Source organism: Salmo salar, chromosome 03, assembly GCF_965601325.2.
Source record: "Salmo salar chromosome 03, fSalSal1, whole genome shotgun sequence".
NCBI classification, from domain to species: Eukaryota; Metazoa; Chordata; class Actinopteri; order Salmoniformes; family Salmonidae; genus Salmo; species Salmo salar.
Window position 1 is genome coordinate 82597352 of NC_138293.1, and position 22484 is coordinate 82619835.

The 22484-nt window shown below is 44.1% G+C and overlaps 1 protein-coding gene across 1 annotated transcript in view; it reads left to right on the plus strand.

Annotated features, from left to right (window-relative positions):
* The window catches only part of LOC106606596 (extracellular serine/threonine protein kinase FAM20C), a 73787-nt gene that overhangs the window by 46573 nt on the left and 4730 nt on the right, over positions 1 to 22484 (plus strand). Inside the window, exons 4-6 of the mRNA XM_045715555.2 lie at positions 7640 to 7732; positions 18929 to 19044; positions 20985 to 21165. Of these exons, the coding sequence (XP_045571511.1) occupies positions 7640 to 7732; positions 18929 to 19044; positions 20985 to 21165 (390 nt within the window). The remainder of the gene's footprint in view (positions 1 to 7639; positions 7733 to 18928; positions 19045 to 20984; positions 21166 to 22484) is intronic.

Below are 22484 nucleotides of genomic sequence, written 5' to 3' on the forward strand. Positions count from 1 at the left end.
ACCCTCTTAGCAGTAGTGTAGAAGTATATAATATTCTTACCAGCCTCTCACTGAGCTGAACTCCTACTAGGCACGGGCTGCTTCTCTCTCTCTCTCTCTCTCGCTCTCTCGCTCTCTCTCTCTCTCTCTCTCTTTCTCTCTCTCTAACCATTCCTCTCAGTCTTTCTCTCCCCCCCATTTCTCTTTGTCTCTCTCCCTATCTACCTCTATCTCTCTCTGTCCCTCTCTCAGTGTGGGCATACAGGAAGCAGTTACTTAGTGAACCTTATTGTTTGTCGTTGGCCCAGTATGGTGGCTCCCGAGTGGCGCGCTGGTCTAAGGCACTGCATCTCAGTGCTAGAGGCGTCACTACAGACACCCTAGTTTGATTCCAGGCTGTATCACAACCGGATGTGATTGGGAGTCCCATAGGGCGGTGCACAATTTATTTATTTATTATTATTTTTTCTTTAATTATAAAGTCAGCAAAAAAAGAAATGTCCCTTTTTCAGGTCCTTGTCTTTCAAAGATAATTCGTAAAAATCCAAATAACTTCCCAGATCTTCATTGTAAAGAGTTTAAACACTGTTTCCCATGCTTGTTCAATGAACCATAAACAATTAATGAACATGCACCTGTGGAACGGTCGTTAAGACACTAACAGCTTACAGACGGTAGGCAATTAAGGTCACAGTTATGAAAACTTAGGACACTAAAGAGGCCTTTCTACTGACTCTGAAAAACACCAAAATAAAGATGCCCAGGGTCCTTGCTCATCTGCATGAACGTGCCTTATGCATGCTGCAAGGAGGCATGAGGACTGCAGATGTGGCCATACTGAGAGACCCCTAAGGCAGTGCTACAGGGAGACAGGGCGGACAGCTGATTGTCCTCGCAGTGGCAGACCACATGTAACAACACCTGCACAGGATCGGTACATCCGAACATCACACCTGCGGGACAGGTACAGGATGGCAACAACAACTGCCCGAGTTACACCAGGAACGCACAATCCCTCCATCAGTGCTCAGACTGTCCGCAATAGGCTGAGAGAGGCTGGACTGAGGGCATGTAGGCCTGTTGTAAGGCAGGTCCTCACCAGACATCACCGGCAACAACGTCGCCTATGGGACCAGACAGGACTGGCAAAAAGTGCTCTTCACTGACGAGTCACGGTTTTGTCTCACCAGGGGTGATGGTCAGATTCGCGTTTATCGTTGAAGGAATGAGCGTTACACAGAGGCCTGTACTCTGGAGCGGGATCGATTTGGAGGTGGAGGGTCCGTCATGGTCTGGGGTGGTGTGTCACAGCATCATCAGACTGAGCTTGTTGTCATTACAGGCAATCTCAACGCTGTGCATTACAGGGAAGACATCCTCCTCCCTCATGTGGTACCCTTCATGCAGGCTCATCCTGACATGACCCTCCAGCATGACAATGCCACCAGCCATACTGCTCATTCTGTGTGTGATTTCCTGCAAGACAGGAATGTCAGTGTTCTGTCATGGCCAGCAAAGAGCCTGGATCTCAATCCCATTGTGCATGTCTGGGACCTGTTGGATCGGAGGGTGAGGTCTAGGGCCATTCCCCCCAGAAATGTCCGGGAACTTGCAGGTGCTTTGGTGGAAGAGTGGGGTAACATCTCACAGCAAGAACTGGCACATCTGGTGCAGTCCATGAGGAGGAGATGCACTGCAGTACTTAATGCAGCTGGTGGCCACACCAGATACTGACTGTTACTTTTGATTTTGACCCCCCCATTATTCCATTTCAGTTTATGTCTCAGTTGTTGAATCTTGTTATGTTCCTACAAATATATACACATTTTAAGTTTGCTGAAAATAACCACAGTTGACAGTGAGAGGACGTTTCCTCTCACTGTCATATATTTTTTATTTAACTAAGCAAGTCAGTTAAGAACAAACTCTTATTTACAATGACGGCCTCTCACCCACTCTTCACCCTCCCTTCCTTCCTCCCTCCCTCATATGATCCCATCACAGGCCCAGACAAAGATGCCTGTCAGATGGGGTCTTACATTTGCTGTGGATTACATATAGATGATGGATCTCCCCCAGTGCTCCAGCCCTCCCTCCCTCCTTAACTCCTTCCCACCCTCCTTCCCTCCCCTTACAGTAGCTGGCTGGAGGTGCAGCAGAAATGAAATGTCATTACAAGGTCACTCAGAGCCTTGTGGTACACTGCTGCAGTGGGGGGGCAGAGTATGTTATCCTGCAGTCTTATCATTGTTTGCACCATGCACTAGCCAGCTGAGCTAACCATACAGGACTACCGCTAGATCCCGTATGGAGGGGAACACACACAGGAACCTCAATGCACCGCACCATGGCTTCAGGGCTGTTCAGCAGGTGCAGTCCTATACTGTACATGTACGCTTTACAGCTGGCAGAGACTGGCTGGAACACACAGGAAACCACTGATGTTATACTGACCAGTTTGTCTGTCTGTATGTATGTCACTCAGCCCTCATGCCCAGTGGGCTCACATCGCCGCCAACGACAGAAGGAAGAAGGGTACTTTGTCGTCTTGTGGGCCAACCAATCAGCTACACCCACTGGGATGGGGGCAAACCCCATAATAGAAAAAACGGGGAGGAATGTGTATCCATGAACCAGCACAGTAACTGGTTCTATGACCAATGTCTCAAAAAACAAGTCATCATATGTGAGACCAAAAGAGCTCAGCCCTGTTTGACAAGCCAGCCAAGCTTCGCAAACATCAAGAGGGTTGTAATGGAGATGTTTGTGGGAAAATCTGTTAAATCATTGTAAAGGATACTACGTGGATAATCAGCTAAATGTATCTGGTCTCATATCAAAATTAAGGCTGTTGGATGAAAATATCAGTTATTTTTGCCTTTTGTTTCTGTGATTCTATGCCCATCATTCCTTAATAAAAGCTTTATAATAAGCCTCATGATTAATTAGTCTACATTTTTCATTGACTAAGTGGTGGCCTTTGTCCCCTTTTTTTCTGCCATAAAATATTTCTGTTGAGTGTGTGTAAGCGACAGCCTGCAGACTGCACATCAACAGCATCTCACACACTTCTATTGGCGTTGCATAGAAAAAGACACTAGGACCATTGTATTCTATCAGAAGCGTTCAACCTTTTTCCCACATTTTGCCCACAAATAAAGGTGAAATAAAATAAAATAAGAAAGCAGTATACATTGCCTCTTCCACTGAATCAGAGTTCAGTTGTTTTTTTTCCTTTTACCTCTGCATTGTCAAAGTTGTCTACACACAGGTCCAATTGTGCTTGTCCAGCACGGTTGAAACTGGCGTCTGTGATTTACGTAATCCTAGCTGTTTGCCTTGTTTTGTGCTGTTTTATAGGACAGGGTGAGAAAGGAAAAATAACTAATCCCTCAGAAGTAAAATGAGGGATAACAGAAATCCAACCGATAACTCTGCTACTTCCTTATCAGCTTGATGAAGAGCTAGAGTTTTGTACAGGGTCAACAAACTGCTAGAAACAAATAGTGTGCTAGAAAACTCCTCGGAAACTTCCCAGTTTATTCACTTAATCTATTTTCTTTTTTCAATTCATACATTGAGTATAAATGGAGTTACAAATATTTTACCACTACCGTATCCATATAAGGAAGTACCTCAGTTGCCATTACCGTTTGACTCGTTCTATGGGGTCATACTGATGCTAAAGTGTTCTCTCTTTTTTACTGTGTGACATCTCTGCTGCCCTCTCCCTGTCAACAAGATCACTGTCACTAAGAGGGAGGGAGAGAGAGAGAGAGAGAGAGAGAGAGAGAGAGAGAGAGAGAGAGAGAGAGAGAGAGAGAGAGAGAGAGAGAGAGAGCGAGAGAGGAGAGAGAGAGAGAGAGAGAGAGAGAGAGAGAGAGAGAGAGAGAGAGAGAGAGAGAGCGAGAGAGAGAAAGACAGAAAGAACGAAAGAAAGAAAGAAAGAAAGAAAGAAAGAAAGAAAGAAAGAAAGAAAGAAAGAAGAAAGAAAGAAAGAGAAAGGGTGAGAACGAGGAAGGTAGAGATAAAGAGGGAGAGAGAGGGACAGGATATGAATGAATTAGCAAAGCCTGTGTCTTAGCTGGTAGTGCTAGCCCTCCCTCCATCTCTCTCTCTCTCCCTCCCTCCAGACAGATATATTAATAAAGTACACTGAGTACAGCACTGGCCAGATCTCTTAAGCACAAGCAGGACCATGGAAAAGTTTTAGTCAGCACATCTCCTACACAAAGCAGGCTTTTCAGCCTCATTCCCCTGATACAACTGGTCCACAGATGGAGACTCAGAGAAGGATACGTGTTTTCTCAACGGCGCTCGTCCTCAAGTGACTGTATGGCTGGTTGTTTGTGTCAGTTAAGTGCAATACTGTTTAAGACTGTGTAAAATGTATTTCACTACATCTAAAACGGTGAATATACAGTACAGTGTACAAAAAATTACGAACACCTTCAAAATATTGAGTTCCACCCCCAGTTTGCTCTCAGAACAGCCTCAATTCGTCGGGGCATGAACTCCACAGGGTGTCGAAAGCATTCCAAAGTTGTGTCAAGTTGTCTGGATGTCCTTTTGGTGGTGGACCATTCTTAATACACATAGGAAAAACGCTGCAGGAAAAATCCTGCAGCGTTGCAGTCTTGACACAAACCGGTGCGCCTGGCAGCTACTACCATTCCCTGGTCAAAGGCAATTAAATGTTTTGTCTTGCCCATTCACCCTCTGAATGGCACATATACACAATCCATGTCTCAATTGTCTCAAGGGTTAAAAATCCTTCTTTAACCTGTCTCCTCCTTTTCATCTACACTTATTGAAGTGGATTTAACAAGTGACATCAATAAGGGATCATAGCTTTCACCTGGATTCACCTGGTCAGTCTCTGTCATGTTCCTAATGTTTTGTACACTCAGTGGAGATGGAAGTTAATATGATTTCATGGACAATGCATTTAGGAGGTCATACTTTTGAATTACTTTTCAAGTTGTGACGTGAGATGCAGGTTTATTTAGGAATAGAGGATCATGGTACAGTCCTCCAGTTGACATGCCATACAGCACATGCTGTCAGTGCGTGCCCAACAGTGTGTGTGTGTGTGTGTGTGTGTGTGTGTGTGTGTGTGTGTGTGTGTGTGTGTGTGTGTGTGTGTGTGTGTGTGTGTGTGTGTGTGTGCCTGCTTCCGTGTGTGTGTGTGTAACCAGCACCATCCCGCTGTCAGGTTTAGCCCAACAGACTGCACATAAACAGCGTTTCACACCTTTCTAGTGGCGTTTGGTTCAGATTCATATCAATGTAATTACCTGGGCTAGCGTCAGCTGCTACTTCTTTACTGAGGCGTATTAATACAGCACGCTCCCGGCCCGGCACATCACAACCCTGTCGGTAAGACATCCCGCCAAACCACAGCAGCTGTAGGCTCTAAGCTTCCTCCTAGACAAGAAACTGCAGACAGAGTCACTGTGACCATGGCAACCATTGTGCTGCTAGTCAGTCAGGCCGGAGCAAAAGCGGGCTGCACTGTTCCACTGTTTTTAAAACGGCAACAGCACGAGAAGTAAGAGACGTTTAAACAGCAATAGCGCTGGAATAGTTAGTGTGTTTGTTACTGCATTTGAATGAGAAGTTATAGACTGTTGGTAAAACAGCAGAAGCATGTGGAGTTAGAGGACTCAGTATGTAGTCACAGCAATGGTAGACAGTATAGTGTGTGTGTGTGTGTGTGTGTGTGTGTGTGTGTGTGTGTGTGTGTGTGTGTGTGTGTGTGTGTGTGTGTGTGTGTGTGTGTGTGTGTGTGTGTGTGTGTGTGTGTGTGTGTGTGTGTGTGTGTGCGGACAGGGTAGGTTCCACGCTGTAGTAGCTCCCAGTGTTGTTAGTGAAGATGACATTTTTTTTAAAAGGCATTTGTTTGTTCCTTGAGCATGTAGCCTGCTCTGAAAACACTCCTTCAGACTGGACCAAGACCTTTCTTCTACTGTTGAGACAAGCAAGACCCTTCTGTCACTGCTATTCTGAAAAAAAACATTCTGTCTGAAACCTAACTCACATGGCCAGTTTGGAGTGTTCTTATCTAACTTCTGTTTGACAGCATCTTACTGACTGTAGCAGTCAAGCACGTCTTGACTTCTGGATGAAAAAGCTCTTACCATTTCCATTAAGGCTACAGAAAGATACCGAAAGAGCACTTAAAATCAGCATCCTTTTGTCTGCCTTTTTACCACTTCTCTGGTAATCTAGTGTTGATAAGGTGCTTGATATGGTGACTTAAATGGCAGGCAGGTGTGTCACGGTGCATTATGGTGTACCACCACTATGAGGTCACCTTTAGAATTCTGGACCTACCCTTTCCTCAGGTGCACAGTGTTGCCTTTTATACTCTCCTGAATCAGTGTGCCACGTCTCGTTTATTCCCCCTCCCATCCGCAAATAAAAACTTTTGTTCCCTTTTGGGTCAGGGAGAAATTGAATGGGTCATAATAGCGGCTGTGGGATTTATGGTTAAAAGGGAGCTTGCCTGACATGGAAAGAATAGGATGTAAGATATTTTCCATTACGGACTTGGCAGTGCTGGGGTTGTCAGGCGAGGTGGATGCAACACCACCCTGCTCTGAGGTGGAATGGCTGGAGGGAGACGAAACAGAGGAAGGGAAGGAGGGAGGAAGAAAGAAGGAGAAGAAGAAAGGACTGGGTAATGTGGGATATGGTCCGGGTTTAGCTGACTGACTGGGTTTGTGCTAGCATAAGGTTGGTGGTAATGGGACCTTGTCACCTACCTGCCACCCTAGATACTCTGTGCAGACGGACGGACCCGACCGACCGACCGACCGTATCAGCAGCCCCAAGCAGCACCAGCAACAGCAGCTGAGTCAGACCATGTTCCATGTCTCCTGTCTGTTCTTCTGTCTGTCCTGACTGCCTGCCTGAGGGGCTGAAGGAGCTGCTACAGGATATGAACAGGAAACTCAAGCAGCCGTGTGGCTCACTGTACTCTACTGCTGGGTCCCGCTGTCTTATACTGTCTGTGTCCCAAATGGCACCCTAGTCCCTTTATGGTGTGCTAGGGAAAAGAGGGACAATTCAGACATGCACATCTGGGCAGCCTGCTCCCAGACTGGAACTATGAATGTTAGCTATAGATATGCAGATAGATCCTAATGCAGTCACTTGTGATAATGCAGTCACTTGTGATAATGCAGTCACATAAGTGATTTCAATTGATTTCACATTCATTTGCACTTTAGGAAAACGTTCACTACATTGTCCTACTGTATCTTTTCAGTGCAGGAGAACTCTGGTGCTCGTGGCCTTGAATGTTCAATCAATCAATCAATCAAATGAATTTTATGAAGCCCGTTTTACATCAGCAGTTGTGCTTTACAGATACCCACCCTAAAACCACAAAGAGCAACCAATGCAGATGCAGAAGCACAGTGGTTAGAAAAAACTCCCTAGAAGGCTGTAACCTAGGAAGAATCCTAGAGAGGAACCAGGCTCCGAGGGGCCAGTCCTCTTCTGGTTGTGCCCGGTGGAGGGTACATGTGGCCATTAAGGCTACAGTAGATGACCAGCAGGGTCAAATAAAGACAGACAGTTGTGCTTCATACTGAACAGGATTTTGTTAATGCTAACATTCTTCTAACGTTGCCTCGACCTTTGTGTCTTCCAGGCAGACCAGGGAACAGGAGACACCCCCGGACTTCTTCTACTTCTCTGATCTGGAGAGACACAACGCTGAGATCGCTGCCTTTCATCTGGACAGGTGTGTGTGTGTGTGTGTGTGTGTGTGTGTGTGTGTGTGTGTGTGTGTGTGTGTGTGTGTGTGTGTGTGTGTGTGTGTGTGTTGTGTGTGTGTGTGTGTATACTATGTGTGGTGTTGGAGACATTTCCGGCATGACTAACACACACATCAAATGTTTTTTTTGTTTTGTTTGGGGGGGGATAGATCAGCTTTAATACTGCAGATAGATTGTGGGTTCTGTCAATGTAATTGTCTGCATCATTTCCAATCCCCATATATATTTTTTTAAATATATTTTCCTTTATTATTTTCCCCTAACCCTACCACCTCTTCCCTAATTGGAGTAAACTAATGGACAACAACACTTAGGCTTCTACTTCCAGCTTATACATACTATATACATTTTATGGACAGTTTACATAAGTTCTGTCTTTATTTATTTTTATCCCACCCTACCAACAACCCCTCCCATCATCTTTAAAAACCATCCAGTCTTGACTTCTACTTGAGATGTTTCACAAAAGTTCTGAACCTTTCTATTCTCATAGTTTGCACTGATTTTAAATTAAAGATGAAAACCTTTACTAAAAGTACTATTATATTATTGATCGACTGACCATGGCTTTTCAATTCACCCAGCAGTGCTATTTGCAAAGATAGCTTTAAGTAAAAGCTGTGATTTTTCAGCCATTCCTGAACCTGCGACCAAAAACAAGCTACATGTGGACAGTACCAAAACAAGTGATCTAATGATTCTGTCTCTTCACAGCAAAATCTGCACAGCTGGGATGGTTGTATCCCCCATATATATAACATTCTATTGGTTGCAAGAATTTTGTATTGTAATTTATATTTAAAAGCTCTATGTTTTGAATCCAGCATTGTATTGTGTAGCAGTTCATAAAGCATGTGCCATTGAATCGGTTCATCAAAAATCTCTTTGCAACTGTTTTGCAACCTGTATGGCACAGCTGTCAATTTTTTGGTCCTTAATTATGGATATGTGGGATGGTAGCGTCTCACCTGGCCAACATCAGGTGAAATTGCAGAGCGCGAAATTCAAAAATACTAAATTCAAATATTTAACATTCTTGAAAATATATGTGTTATACATCAAAATAAAGCTTAACTTCTTGTTAATCCAGCCAAGGTGTCAGATTTCAAAAAGGCTTTACAGTGAAAGCAAACCATGCGATTATCTGGAGGACAGCACCCCGCATACAAATGCATGACAAATCATATTTCAACCAGGCAGGTGCGACACAAAAGTCAGAAATAGCGATATAAAAAAATGCCTTACCTTTGAAGATCTTCTTCTGTTGGCACTCCAAAAGGTCCCAGTTACACTACAAATTGTCCTTTTGTTCGATAAAACTCAGTTTAGCTGGCGCGCTTCAGTCAATAATCGACCGATTTCCCTCCTTCAAAATGCATACAAAATTAATCCCAAACGTTACCAATAAATTTATCCAAACAAGTTAATCAATGTTTATAATCAACCCTTAGGTACTCTAATATGCAAATAAACAATACAATTTAAGACGGAGAATCGTTACCGGAGAAAAATACCAAAGAACGCGCTCTCAGTCACACGCTTGGAAACACTACAGCCAAAATGGGAGCCACCTAGAAAAACTACAATTGCTCATTTTTCCAAAAACCAGCCTGAAACTTTTTCTGAAGACTGTTGACATCTAGTGGAAGCCCTAGGAACTGCAATCCGGCATGATTTCGCCCTATTATAAAAGTGCCAGCCATTGAAATCAGTGGTAGGATGAATATTTTTTTGGGGGGGGATGGTTTGTCCTCAGGGTTTCGCCTGCCATTTCAGTTCTGTTATACTCACAGACATTATTTTAACAGTTTTAGAAACTTTAGAGTGTTTTCTTTCTCTATCCAAATCTACCAATTATATGCATATCCTAGCTTCTGGGCCTAAGTGGCAGGCAGTTTACTTTGGGCACGCTTTTCATCCGGATGTCAAAATACCGCCCCCTATCCCAAAGAAGTTAAATGGAACTGGTTTGCTTATTTATTTATTTTTACAAATTTTGGTCTTTAATAATAGTGATAGGCGTCCCGTTAACGGGACAGTTGTAAATCATTTAGCGCCTTGTGTCACGATCACAGATTTTAGAGAAACAACAAATGTCGGTACATAGAAGTGTCTTATATCAGCTGAAAGCTTAAATTATTGTTAATATAACTGCACTGTCCAATTTACAGTAGCTATTACTGTGAAAAATGCCATGCTATTGTTTGAGGAGAGCTCCTAACAACAAAACACTTTTTTCACCGCGATAGGTTTGATAAATTCACCTCTGAAGGTGAAATGTGTACATTCTGAAATCTTGCACTGATTTATCATCCAAAGGGTCCCAGAGATAACATGAAGTGTTGTTTTGTTAGATAAAATCCTTTTTCATATCCTAAAAAGGTCCATATAGCATGCACGATCGATTATTTGTATTTCCACTTGTTCAATTTGCAAAGAAAGGAATCTGTGAAAATCTAACTCTAAACGTTGTTTCAACCAGTCAAACTAGTCAAACAGTATGTATTCCTCAGAGATCCCAGAACGTAACCAGACTTCATTATATCATTAGGAGTGTAGTATATCCTATAGGACACCAAATTTGGTCAGAGAGCGACACCTTCATGGCACGCCGATGACGCGCCCGGTTTTCACTTGATCGACTGAAACTTTGTCAAATAAGCACCAATCGGGGTCAAACAAAGCTAGCTAGATAGCCAATAAGCTGGGCTTTACTGCAGTGTTGGGAGACCCCATATCTGCCGCAAAGTGTCGCTGCTAACCTTGTGTGACAGCAAACCTTTTCCTTTTGGATAACAATTATAAGAATATGGAGAGTTATGAAGTTATGAAAACTGGGTGTTTTGCAAATGTTGAACTTATAATATGGCTACTAATACTGGAAAAGCTAAATCAAAGTCCAAGTATACAGATTTGATGATATTCTTGCAGAAAAATATAATGTAAATGTGAATGTCTCCTTCACGATTTGCCCAAATGTACCTGGGTGACTTTACACTAAAAGTAATGTGGTTTGATCATACTTCAAATTATCCGTCTGAAACTTTGCACATACACTGCTGCCATCTTGTGGACACCATCAGATTTACAACCAGAGTGATGGCTAGATTTGGGACCTTTCTGTTGCATTTCGAGTATGGTGTTAGAAAAAAAAGGTTGGTTTTGTCTTTGTATTTTCTTCTACCAGATCTATTGTGTTATATTCTCCTACATTCAATTCTCATTTCCACAAACTTCAAAGTGTTTCCTTTCAAATGGTACCAAGAATATGCATATCCTTGCTTCAGGGCCTGAGCTACATGCAGTTATATTTGGGTATGTCATTTTAGGTGAAAATTGAAAAAAAGGGGCTATCCCTATTTACATTTACATTTAAGACATTTAGCAGACGCTCTTATCCAGAGCGACTTACAAATTGGTGCATTCACCTTATAATATCCAGTGGAACAACCACTTTACAATAGTGCATCTAAATCTTTTAAGGGGGGGGGAGGGTTAGAAGGATTACTTTATCCTATCCCAGGTATTCCTTAAAGAGGTGGGGTTTCAGGTGTCTCCGGAAGGTGGTGATTGACTCCGCTGTCCTGGCGTCGTAAGGGAGCTTGTTCCACCATTGGGGTGCCAGAGCAGCGAACAGTTTTGACTGGGCTGAGCGGGAACTGTGCTTCCTCAGAGGTAGGGAGGCGAGCAGGCCAGAGGTGGATGAACGCAGTGCCCTTGTTTGGGTGTAGGGCCTGATCAGAGCCTGAAGGTAGGGAGGTGCTGTTCCCCTCACAGCTCCGTAGGAAAGCACCATGGTCTTGTAGCGGATGCGAGCTTCAACTGGAAGCCAGTGGAGAGAGCGGAGGAGCGGGGTGACGTGAGAGAACTTGGGAAGGTTGAACACCAGACGGGCTGCGGCGTTCTGGATGAGTTGTAGGGGTTTAGTGGCACAGGCAGGGAGCCCAGCCAACAGCGAGTTGCAGTAATCCAGACGGGAGATGACAAGTGCCTGGATTAGGACCTGCGCCGCTTCCTATAATGCATACCTTGATTGTTTATACACAGCAGGCATCACACACGCTTAGCAGTTGTTCTGTGACCGTGTTTCCACCCTCTCTGCCATCCAATACAAACACACACACACACACACATGCAAAAACTTTTATACAACTCAAACAAATGTCTATGTGGAATCAAAACAGAGACAGAAATGTCTCTGGTATTATAAGGAAATTAGAGTTTTCTTCTAACAAGTCTGTCAGTTTTAAGCTGTGATAACTGAACTAGTAAGTTATCAGTTCTTCCATTCATCATTATACTATGGTATACATAAGGGACTGGTCCAATACATAAGGATCTGGTCCAATACATAAGGATCTGGTCCAATACATAAGGATCTGGTCCAATACATAATGGTCTGGTCCAATACGTAATTGTCTGGTCCAAACCATAACGGTCTGGTCCAATACATAAGGATCTGGTCCAATACATAATGGTCTGGTCGAATACGTAATTGTCTGGTCCAATACATAAGGGTCTGGTCCAATATGTAATGGTCTGGTCCAATACATAAGGATCTGGTCCAAAACATAATGGTCTGGTCCAATACATAAGGGTCTGGTCCAATACGTAATTGTCTGGTCCAATACATAAGGGTCTGGTCCAATATGTAATTGTCTGGTCCAATATGTAATTGTCTGGTCCAATACATAATTGTCTGGTCCAATACATAAGGATCTGGTCCAATACATAATGGTCTGGTCAAATATGTAATTGTCTGGTCCAATACGTAAGGGTCTGGTCCAATATGTAATTGTCTGGCCCAATACATAAGGGTCTGGTCCAATACATAAGGGTCTGGTCAAATATGTAATTGTCTGGTCCAATACGTAAGGGTCTGGTCCAATATGTAATTGTCTGGTCCAATACATAAGGATCTGGTCCAATACATAAGGGTCTGGTCCAATATGTAATTGTCTGGTCCAATACATAAGGGTCTGGTCCAATACATAAGGGTCTGGTCCAATATGTAATTGTCTGACCCAATACATAATGGTCTGATCCAATGTATAATGGTCTGGTCCAATACATAAGGGTCTGGTCCAATACATAATGGTCTGATTAAATGTATAATGGTCTGGTCCAAGTTTGGGTTAGAGTTAGCTTCTTGCATTGGATAACACTTACTGATGAATGGAATAATGTCAGGACCTGTTCTAACCACCACAGTGAGTCTACATTCTCACAGTATCTGTTCTCTATGTCATCCTTATCAGACCAGGTGTAAGAACATCAACACTTATCAACCCTAAGGTTACACACACACACACACACACACACACACACACACAACACAAATCTGTGCCTGGTTCCCTTGTTTTGGGATAGAGAATAAAGCTCACTGTACTAGCAGGCCGGCAGGGTAGACGTTACACTATAGCCTACTTCTCTCTCTCTCTCTCTCTCTCTCTCTCTCTCTCTCTCTCTCTTTCTCTCTTTCTCTTTCTCTCTTTCTCTTTCTCTCTTTCTCTCTCTTTCTCTCTCTCTCTCTCTCTCACACACACACACACACACACATACATACATACATACATACATACATACATACATACATACATACATACATACATACATACATACATACATACATACAGTGCCTTGCGAAAGTATTCGGCCCCCTTGAACTTTTCGACCTTTTGCCACATTTCAGGCTTCAAACATAAAGATATAAAACTGTAATTTTTCGTGAAGAATCAACAACAAGTGGGACACAATCATGAAGTGGAACGAAATTTATTGGATATTTCAAACTTTTTTAACAAATAAAAAACTGAAAAATTGGGCGTGCAAAATTATTCAGCCCCCTTAAGTTAATACTTTGTAGCGCCACCTTTTGCTGCGATTACAGCTGTAAGTCGCTTGGGGTATGTCTCTATCAGTTTTGCACATCGAGAGACTGAAATTTTTGCCCATTCCTCCTTGCAAAACAGCTCGAGCTCAGTGAGGTTGGATGGAGAGCGTTTGTGAACAGCAGTTTTCAGTTCTTTCCACAGATTCTCGATTGGATTCAGGTCTGGACTTTGACTTGGCCATTCTAACACCTGGATATGTTTATTTGTGAACCATTCCATTGTAGATTTTGCTTTATGATTTGGATCATTGTCTTGTTGGAAGACAAATCTCCGTCCCAGTCTCAGGTCTTTTGCAGACTCCATCAGGTTTTCTTCCAGAATGGTCCTGTATTTGGCTCCATCCATTTTCCCATCAATTTTAACCATCTTCCCTGCCCCTGCTGAAGAAAAGCAGGCCCAAACCATGATGCTGCCACCGCCATGTTTGACAGTGGGGATGGTGTGTTCAGGGTGATGAGCTGTGTTGCTTTTACGCCAAACATAACGTTTTGCATTGTTGCCAAAAAGTTTGATTTTGGTTTAATCTGACCAGAGCACCTTCTTCCACATGTTTGGTGTGTCTCCCAGGTGGCTAGTGGCAAACTTTAAACGACACTTTTTATGGATATCTTTAAGAAATGGCTTTCTTCTTGCCACTCTTCCATAAAGGCTAGATTTGTGCAGTATACGACTGATTGTTGTCCTATGGACAGAGTCTCCCACCTCAGCTGTAGATCTCTGCAGTTCATCCAGAGTGATCATGGGCCTCTTGGCTGCATCTTTGATCAGTCTTCTCCTTGTATGAGCTGAAAGTTTAGAGGGACGGCCGGGTCTTCGTAGATTTGCAGTGGTCTGATACTCCTTCCATTTCAATATTATCGCTTGCACAGTGCTCCTTGGGATGTTTAAAGCTTGGGAAATCTTTTTGTATCCAAATCCGGCTTTAAACTTCTCCACAACAGTATCTCGGACCTGCCTGGTGTGTTCCTTGTTCTTCATGATGCTCTCTGCGCTTTAAACGGACCTCTGAGACTATCACAGAGCAGGTGCATTTATACGGAGACTTGATTACACACAGGTGGATTCTATTTATCATCATTAGTCATTTAGGTCAACATTGGATCATTCAGAGATCCTCACTGAACTTCTGGAGAGAGTTTGCTGCACTGAAAGTAAAGGGGCTGAATAATTTTGCACGGCCAATTTTTCCGTTTTTTATTTGTTAAAAAAGTTTGAAATATCCAATAAATTTCGTTCCACTTCATAATTGTGTCCCACTTGTTGTTGATTCTTCACAAAAAATTACAGTTTTATATCTTTATGTTTGAAGCCTGAAACGTGGCAAAAGGTTGAAAAGTTCAAGGGGGCCGAATACTTTCGCAAGGCACTGTACATACATACATACATACATACATACATACATACATACATACATACATACATACATACATACATACATACATACATACACACACACTCTCTCACACACAAGCACACACACACACACACACACACACACACAAACAAACACAGACACACAGCCCAGTGGAATGCCAGGCCAGGGCCAAAGGCATGTGTTTGTGTGGGCACAGTGGGCTGAGGAGAGGAAACCAAGGGACATGCCAATGCTAGCTGGGCATCATTTAAGGCAGGGAGGAGGTAACTGTGCTAGCCCCTAAAGACTAGCTTGTATTTAGGTTGTTGTTAGTTTGTGTATGCCAAGCGGAGGCTGGCTATATGAATTATGGCCTTGTTGTTTGGCCCAGGGCCGCACCATCTTCTGGACAGCAGCCTGTGGAACTCTGCGTTTGTGTCCCAAAGGGCACCCTATTCACATTGCAGTGCACTACATTTTACCAAGTAGTGCACTGCAAAGGGAATGGGGTGCCTTTTGGGATGCGGCCTCTCAATCGGATCTAGATGTATATAGCAGTGTGTTTAAAGCTGTCTGGAATAGCTTGAGGAATGTGTAGATAGAGGAGAACAGGAGGAAATGAATAGCCTCTTCTCTTCACTCCCTCTATGGTTGGACAGTGGACACTGTTGATACAACATTGTGTTATCGTTATACTGTGTAAGGGTTAACTCAAAGCCTTTCCACTTCCACACATTGTACCATGTTAACGTACACTATGCAGTTCTCTACACTCTCTGTATGCAGTACTCTACCCATGACAAGAGTGGGGTACAGAGAGAGAGAGAGAGAGAGAGAGAGAGAGAGAGAGAGAGAGAGAGAGAGAGAGAGAGAGAGCCTGGCTCCATACAGGAGTTCCTTTGTCATCTGGTTCATGGTGACTGTGCACTTTGAGCAGCTATAGCTCCTGAGAGCTTTCATCTGGTGGCTAGGGTTTCATCCTTGCAGCCCCACGCCCTGTCTCCCTGTCTCTCTCCCTGAGGGCTAAGACTTCAAGGTTACACACCACAAACCCACGCTCACACACTCCACTCCCAGGAGTCTAAGCCTTAGAGAGGTCATGCTGCAGGAAGCAACGACAAGGATGGTTAAAGAGTTATGGAATGAGTGGGAGGCCTGGCCCAACTAGTGTGGCATAGACAGAAATAAGGTCAGTTGGAAAAGAGAAGTTAAAGCAAGAAAAGAATGCATAGAGAGAAGGAGAGGGGTAGAGTAAAGGGTTGAAAGTGGGGAGAGAGAAGGAGAGGGGTAGAGTAAAGGGATGTTAGTGGGGAGAGAGAAGGAGAGGGGTAGAGTAAAGGGTTGAAAGTGGGGAGAGAGAAGGAGAGGGGTAGAGTAAAGGGTTGAAAGTGGGGAGAGAGAAGGAGAGGGGTAGAGTAAAGGGATGTTAGTGGGGAGAGAGAAGGAGAGGGGTAGAGTAAAGGGATGAGAGTGGGGAGAGAGAAGGAGAGGGGTAGAGTAAAGGGATGAGTGTGGGGAGAGAGAAGGAGAGGGGTAGAGTAAAGGGATGAGAGTGGGGAGAGAGAAGGAGAGGGGTAGAGTAAAGGGATGAGAGTGGGGAGAGAGAAGGAGAGGGGTAGAGTAAAGGGATGTTAGTGGGGAGAGAGGAAGAGACAGGTAGACAAAGAAAGAAGATGAGTATGAGAGAGAAGGAGAGAGAGAGGGGGAGAGGAGCGAGGGAGAAAGAGAAAGGGAGCAGGAGAGAAAGAAGGAGGAATCCTAGTCTCTCAGCCCTGTGTGGTTTGAGCGACCGGATACTGAAGTTCAATAAACAGCACTTTAAAAGCCAATGAAAGGAGATAAGAGATTATACTGTAAAATAGATTAATTATTAATAATATTTCACACACACTAGCAGGAAGAAAGAGAACCATACACACACACACACTCCACCGTTGACACTTTGGATTGAAAATCATTCCAGGCTTCTCCCTTGAGCAGGAAATTGTGTCCTGGTTTTTATGGCATATAATTTACAGATGTTTATTTGTGATAATACACTGCTCCAAAAAATAAAGGGAACACTTAAACAACACAATGTAACTCCAAGTCAATCACACTTCTGTGAAATCAAACTGTCCACTTAGGAAGCAACACTGATTGACAATAAATTTCACATGCTGTTGTGCAAATGGAATAGACAACAGGTGGAAATTATAGGCAATTAGCAAGACACCCCCAATAAAGGAGTGGTTCTGCAGGTGGGAACAACAGACCACTTCTCAGTTCCTATGCTTCCTGGCTGATGTTTTGGTCACTTTTGAATGCTGGCGGTGCTTTCACTCTAGTGGTAGCATGAGACGGAGTCTACAACCCACACAAGTGGCTCAGGTAGTGCAGCTCATCCAGGATGGCACATCACTGCGAGCTGTGGCAAGAAGGTTTGCTGTGTCTGTCAACGTAGTGTCCAGAGCATGGAGGCGCTACCAGGAGACAGGCCAGTACATCAGGAGACGTGGAGGAGGCCGTAGGAGGGCAACAACCCAGCAGCAGGACCGCTACCTCCGCCTTTGTGCACGGAGGAGCAGGAGGAGCACTGCCAGAGCCCTGCAAAATGACCTCCAGCAGGCCACAAATGTGCATGTGTCTGCTCAAACAGTCAGAAACAGACTCCATGAGGGTGGTATGAGGGCCCGACGTCCACAGGTGGGGGTTGTGCTTACAGCCCAACACCGTGCAGGACGTTTGGCATTTGCCAGAGAACACCAAGATTGGCAAATTCGCCACTGGCGCCCTGTGCTCTTCACAGATGAAAGCAGGTTCACACTGAGCACGTGACAGACGTGACAGAGTCTGGAGACGCCGTGGAGAACGTTCTGCTGCCTGCAACATCCTCCAGCATGACCGGTTTGGCGGTGGGTCAGTCATGGTGTGGGGTGGTATTTCTTTGGGGGGCCGCACAGCCCTCCATGTGCTCGCCAGAGGTAGCCTGACTGCCATTAGGTACCGAGATGAGATCCTCAGACCCCTTGTGAGATCATATGCTGGTGCGGTTGGCCCTGGGTTCCTCCTAATGCAAGACAATGCTAGACCTCATGTGGCTGGAGTGTGTCAGCAGTTCCTGCAAGAGGAAGGCATTGATGCTATGACTGGCCTGCCCGTTCCCCAGACCTGAATCCAATTGAGCACATCTGGGACATCATGTCTCGCTTCATCCACCAACGCCACGTTGCACCACAGACTGTCCAGGAGTTGGCGGATGCTTTAGTCCTGGTCTGGGAGGAGATCCCTCAGGAGACCATCCGCCACCTCATCAGGAGCATGCCCAGGCGTTGTAGGGAGGTCATACAGGCACGTGGAGGCCACACACACTACTGAGCCTCATTTTGACTTGTTTTAAGGACATTACATCAAAGTTGGATCAGCCTGTAGTGTGGTTTTCCACTTTAATTTTGAATGTGACTCCAAATCCAGACCTCCATGGGTTGATAAATTGGATTTCCATTGATTATGTTTGTGTGATTTTGTTGTCAGCACATTCAACTATGTAAAGAAAAAAGTATTTAATAAGATTATTTCATTCATTCAGATCTAGGATGTGTTATTTTAGTGTTCCCTTTATTTTTTTGAGCAGTATAGTTATTGATGATCTGGTATTCCATCACGAAGCCCTTATAGAATAAATAAAATAAGGTATGAAAGGCCCTAAAACTATTCTCTCTCATCAGCATGTGGTTCCATACACAGTGTGTTTATGACAACACAATGGCTTGTAGAACGACGGTGTCATATGTGTTATCCCTTGTGGGATCAATAAAGTCTTATTGAATTGAATTGACTTCTTCTCCTGGGTTTTCTAATGGGATAATTCCAGACATCTACGTTATGTTTCACACTGATCTTGATGTATGTATATCTATGGTCTCTTCCCTCAGGATCCTAGACTTCCGGAGAGTGCCCCCGGTGGCGGGAAGACTGGTCAACATGACCAGGGAGATACGGGATGTGACCAGGGACAAAAAGCTCTGGAGGACTTTCTTCATCTCCCCAGGTAAACACACTGCTACTACGTTCTGACAACAATCCCACAACATTCCCACAGACTACCTACGGAGTACGGCAAACTCAAAACTTAGATTAGATATTTCTTTATTGTCGGTTTCTTAAACATAACTTATTCCCACTATGGTTAGCGTTACTATGTGATCCTAGCTACAGCAGTAGTTGAGGATAGTTTCCATACTTGTGACCAGGGAAAACTCTGGTTCCTAGCTACTGTGTAGGCCTGTAGATGAATCAGACTGGCTACTTAGATTAAAACTCTGGTTCCTAGCTACTGTGCAGACCTGTAGATGAATCAGACTGGCTACTTAGATTAAAACTCTGGTTCCTAGCTACTTTGTAGACCTGTAGAAGAATCAGACTGGACATTTATATTTACCTCTAGTCAACAGTAGTGTGTTGTGTATTCACTATGCCGTATACAGCTTAGTTGAGTTTATTTGCAGGAACGACACAGAAAAACACAGCATCTCCAGGGAGTCCCCCAAAACACACACACACACTTCAAAAACCTTTCTGAAAACAAGCAACTGCAAAGCACAATAATTCACCAGAAAAACTCCTATTTAGAAGCTGGATCCAAGTCCTCCCCTAACAAGGAGTCCCATAAATAATTCCCTTTAGCTTAGTGCTTCAGTGCTGGGCCAGTGGTGGCGAGGAACACAGACAGACAGACAGACAGACAGACAGACAGACAGACAGACAGACAGACAGACAGACAGACAGACAGACAGACAGACAGACAGACAGACAGACAGACAGACAGACAGACAGACAGACAGACAGACAGACAGACAGACAGACAGACAGACAGACAGACAGACAGACAGACAGACAGACAGACAGACAGACAGACAGAACTACACACACACACTGAACTACACACACACACTGAACACACATCTGTCAAAGGTAACCTAATCATCCTCATAGATGAGTTGTTAAAGCTCTTGTCCAACAGACGGACAGAACAATCTCAAGCCCTCTGTCTGTTACTTGTCCTTCATTCAGTCCTTTCAATCCCACTTTAAATGAACTGAGTGAAAACCCAGTGTTTTTCATGATGCTGATACAGGCATGTACATGTAGACTGGTTTTAAAGGGACTTAGCAAAGAGGCCCTTTACATGAAATTGGAAGTTCAGTATGTTGCAAAATAATGTTTGATGGTTCCCCACCCAGACATGAGGTGGTGGCTAAAGTTAGTTACATTATGTAGTGGCTCTTTCATGAAAAGCCAACAACGGATTCCAGTTTCTCCTGGCCCATAGACTAAGTAACAATGTGAGGAACCATCTAAGATTAAGTTGTAAAATAGTGAACTTCCCCTTTAATGTAAAGGGCCGTTGCTGAGTTCTGAACTTCTAAAACCTGTCTTCAGACTGTCTGTTAGATCCCCATGCAGCCCAGTGAACAGCTATGTGGAATAACAGAGACCATTCTATCTGACAGGAGATTACTGCTACACTCAGACAGTTTGCTGGCTCAGCACTCGCCTCCCTACCTCCCTGAACCCAAGATTAAGAAACCAATACCAGTCTGGCTCTACAACACCCTGCCAGCTTCCTCTCCTTACCTCTCTGTCTGTCTATCTGTCTCTCTGTCTGACTCTCTGTCTGTCTGTCTCTCACTCTTTCCCACTCCCCCTCTCTCTTTCTCGCTTTCTCTCACCTTTCAACTTTCTCTCTCTCTCTCTCTCTCTCTCTCTCTCTCTCTCTCTCTCCTCTCTCTCGCGCCTCTCTCTCCCACACACACACACACACACACACACACACACACCACACACACACACACACACACACACACACACACACACACACACACACACACACACACACACACACACACACACACACACACACTGTCCCCCTCTCCTCTTCCCATGCTCCCCTGCTGCCATCTAAAACCCAGTGTTTTCCTCTCTCCCCAGCCAATAACATTTGTTTCTACGGCGAGTGCTCCTACTACTGCTCTACTGAGCATGCTCTGTGTGGGAAGCCGGACCAGATCGAGGGTTCTCTGGCTGCCTTCCTGCCAGACCTGGCCCTGGCCAAACGCAAGACCTGGAGGAACCCTTGGAGACGATCCTACCACAAACGCAAGAAAGCAGAGTAAGAGACAGACACTCCTTCCACAAATGCAAGAACATGCATATACCCTTATAGAGAACAAGGAAGCAGAGTTAAACACACAGCCTTTATCCTTATAGAGAACATGAAAGCAGAGTAAAACACACAGCCTTTATCCTTATAGAGAACAAGGAAGCAGAGTAAAACACACAGCCTTTATCCTTATAGAGAACAAGGAAGCAGAGTAAAACACACAGCCTTTATCCTTATAGAGAACAAGGAAGCAGAGTAAAACACACAGCCTTTATCCTTATAGAGAACAAGGAAGCAGAGTAAAACACACAGCCTTTATCCTTATAGAGAACAAGGAAGCAGAGTAAAACACACAGCCTTTATCATTATAGAGAACAAGGAAGCAGAGTAAAACACACAGCCTTTATCCTTATAGAGAACAAGGAAGCAGAGTAAAACACACAGCCTTTATCCTTATAGAGAACAAGGAAGCAGAGTAAAACACACAGCCTTTATCCTTATAGAGAACAAGGAAGCAGAGTAAAACACACAGCCTTTATCCTTATAGAGAACAAGGAAGCAGAGTTAAACACACAGCCTTTATCCTTATAGAGAACAAAGAAACAGAGTAAAACACACAGCCTTTATCCTTATAGAGAACAAGGAAGCAGAGTAAAACACACAGCCTTTATCCTTATAGAGAACAAGAAAGCAGAGTAAAACACACAGCCTTCCATAACTGTGTACCCTTTATATATAAGGTCACCTCACACCCCCTGATTACACCAGTTCACTGGGGTTCACCAGATGACACCTCATTACACAAGGTGCCATGGCATGCCTTATCAGGAAGTGACTCAGCAGGAACAGCCAGTTCTCTAAGGAAAACACATTCTCCAGATCCCCACCTCTGATATAAATAGGTAGATTGGTGTTGCAGGAGAAGTAGCAGCTCATTATAAACTGAGTTAGTTGCCCCGGGAGACAGGGTCTTCTCTCACTTCCATGTTCCTGTGTTCTTTGATTACGTCAACAGAGTGCAAAGAGAGAACATGGAATGACTCCATCTACCTTCTTTGATACTTTCACTGTCTATCTATCTGTCCATCTCTGCCTTTCACTGTGTCACTGTGACTTCATCTCTTTCACTTGATTTGTCACTGTGACTTTCTTACTTATACTCTCCTTTTTTACTTGTCACACCTTGTCTCCTCCCCTTCTCTCTCTCTCTTTCACTTTCCCCTCTCCCTCCCCTCTCTCAGTCTCTCTCTACCCCTCTCTCTCTTTTTCACTCTCCCTCCCATTCACTCCCATCCGACCCCTCTCTCCCTCTCTCCTTCTCTTGTCAA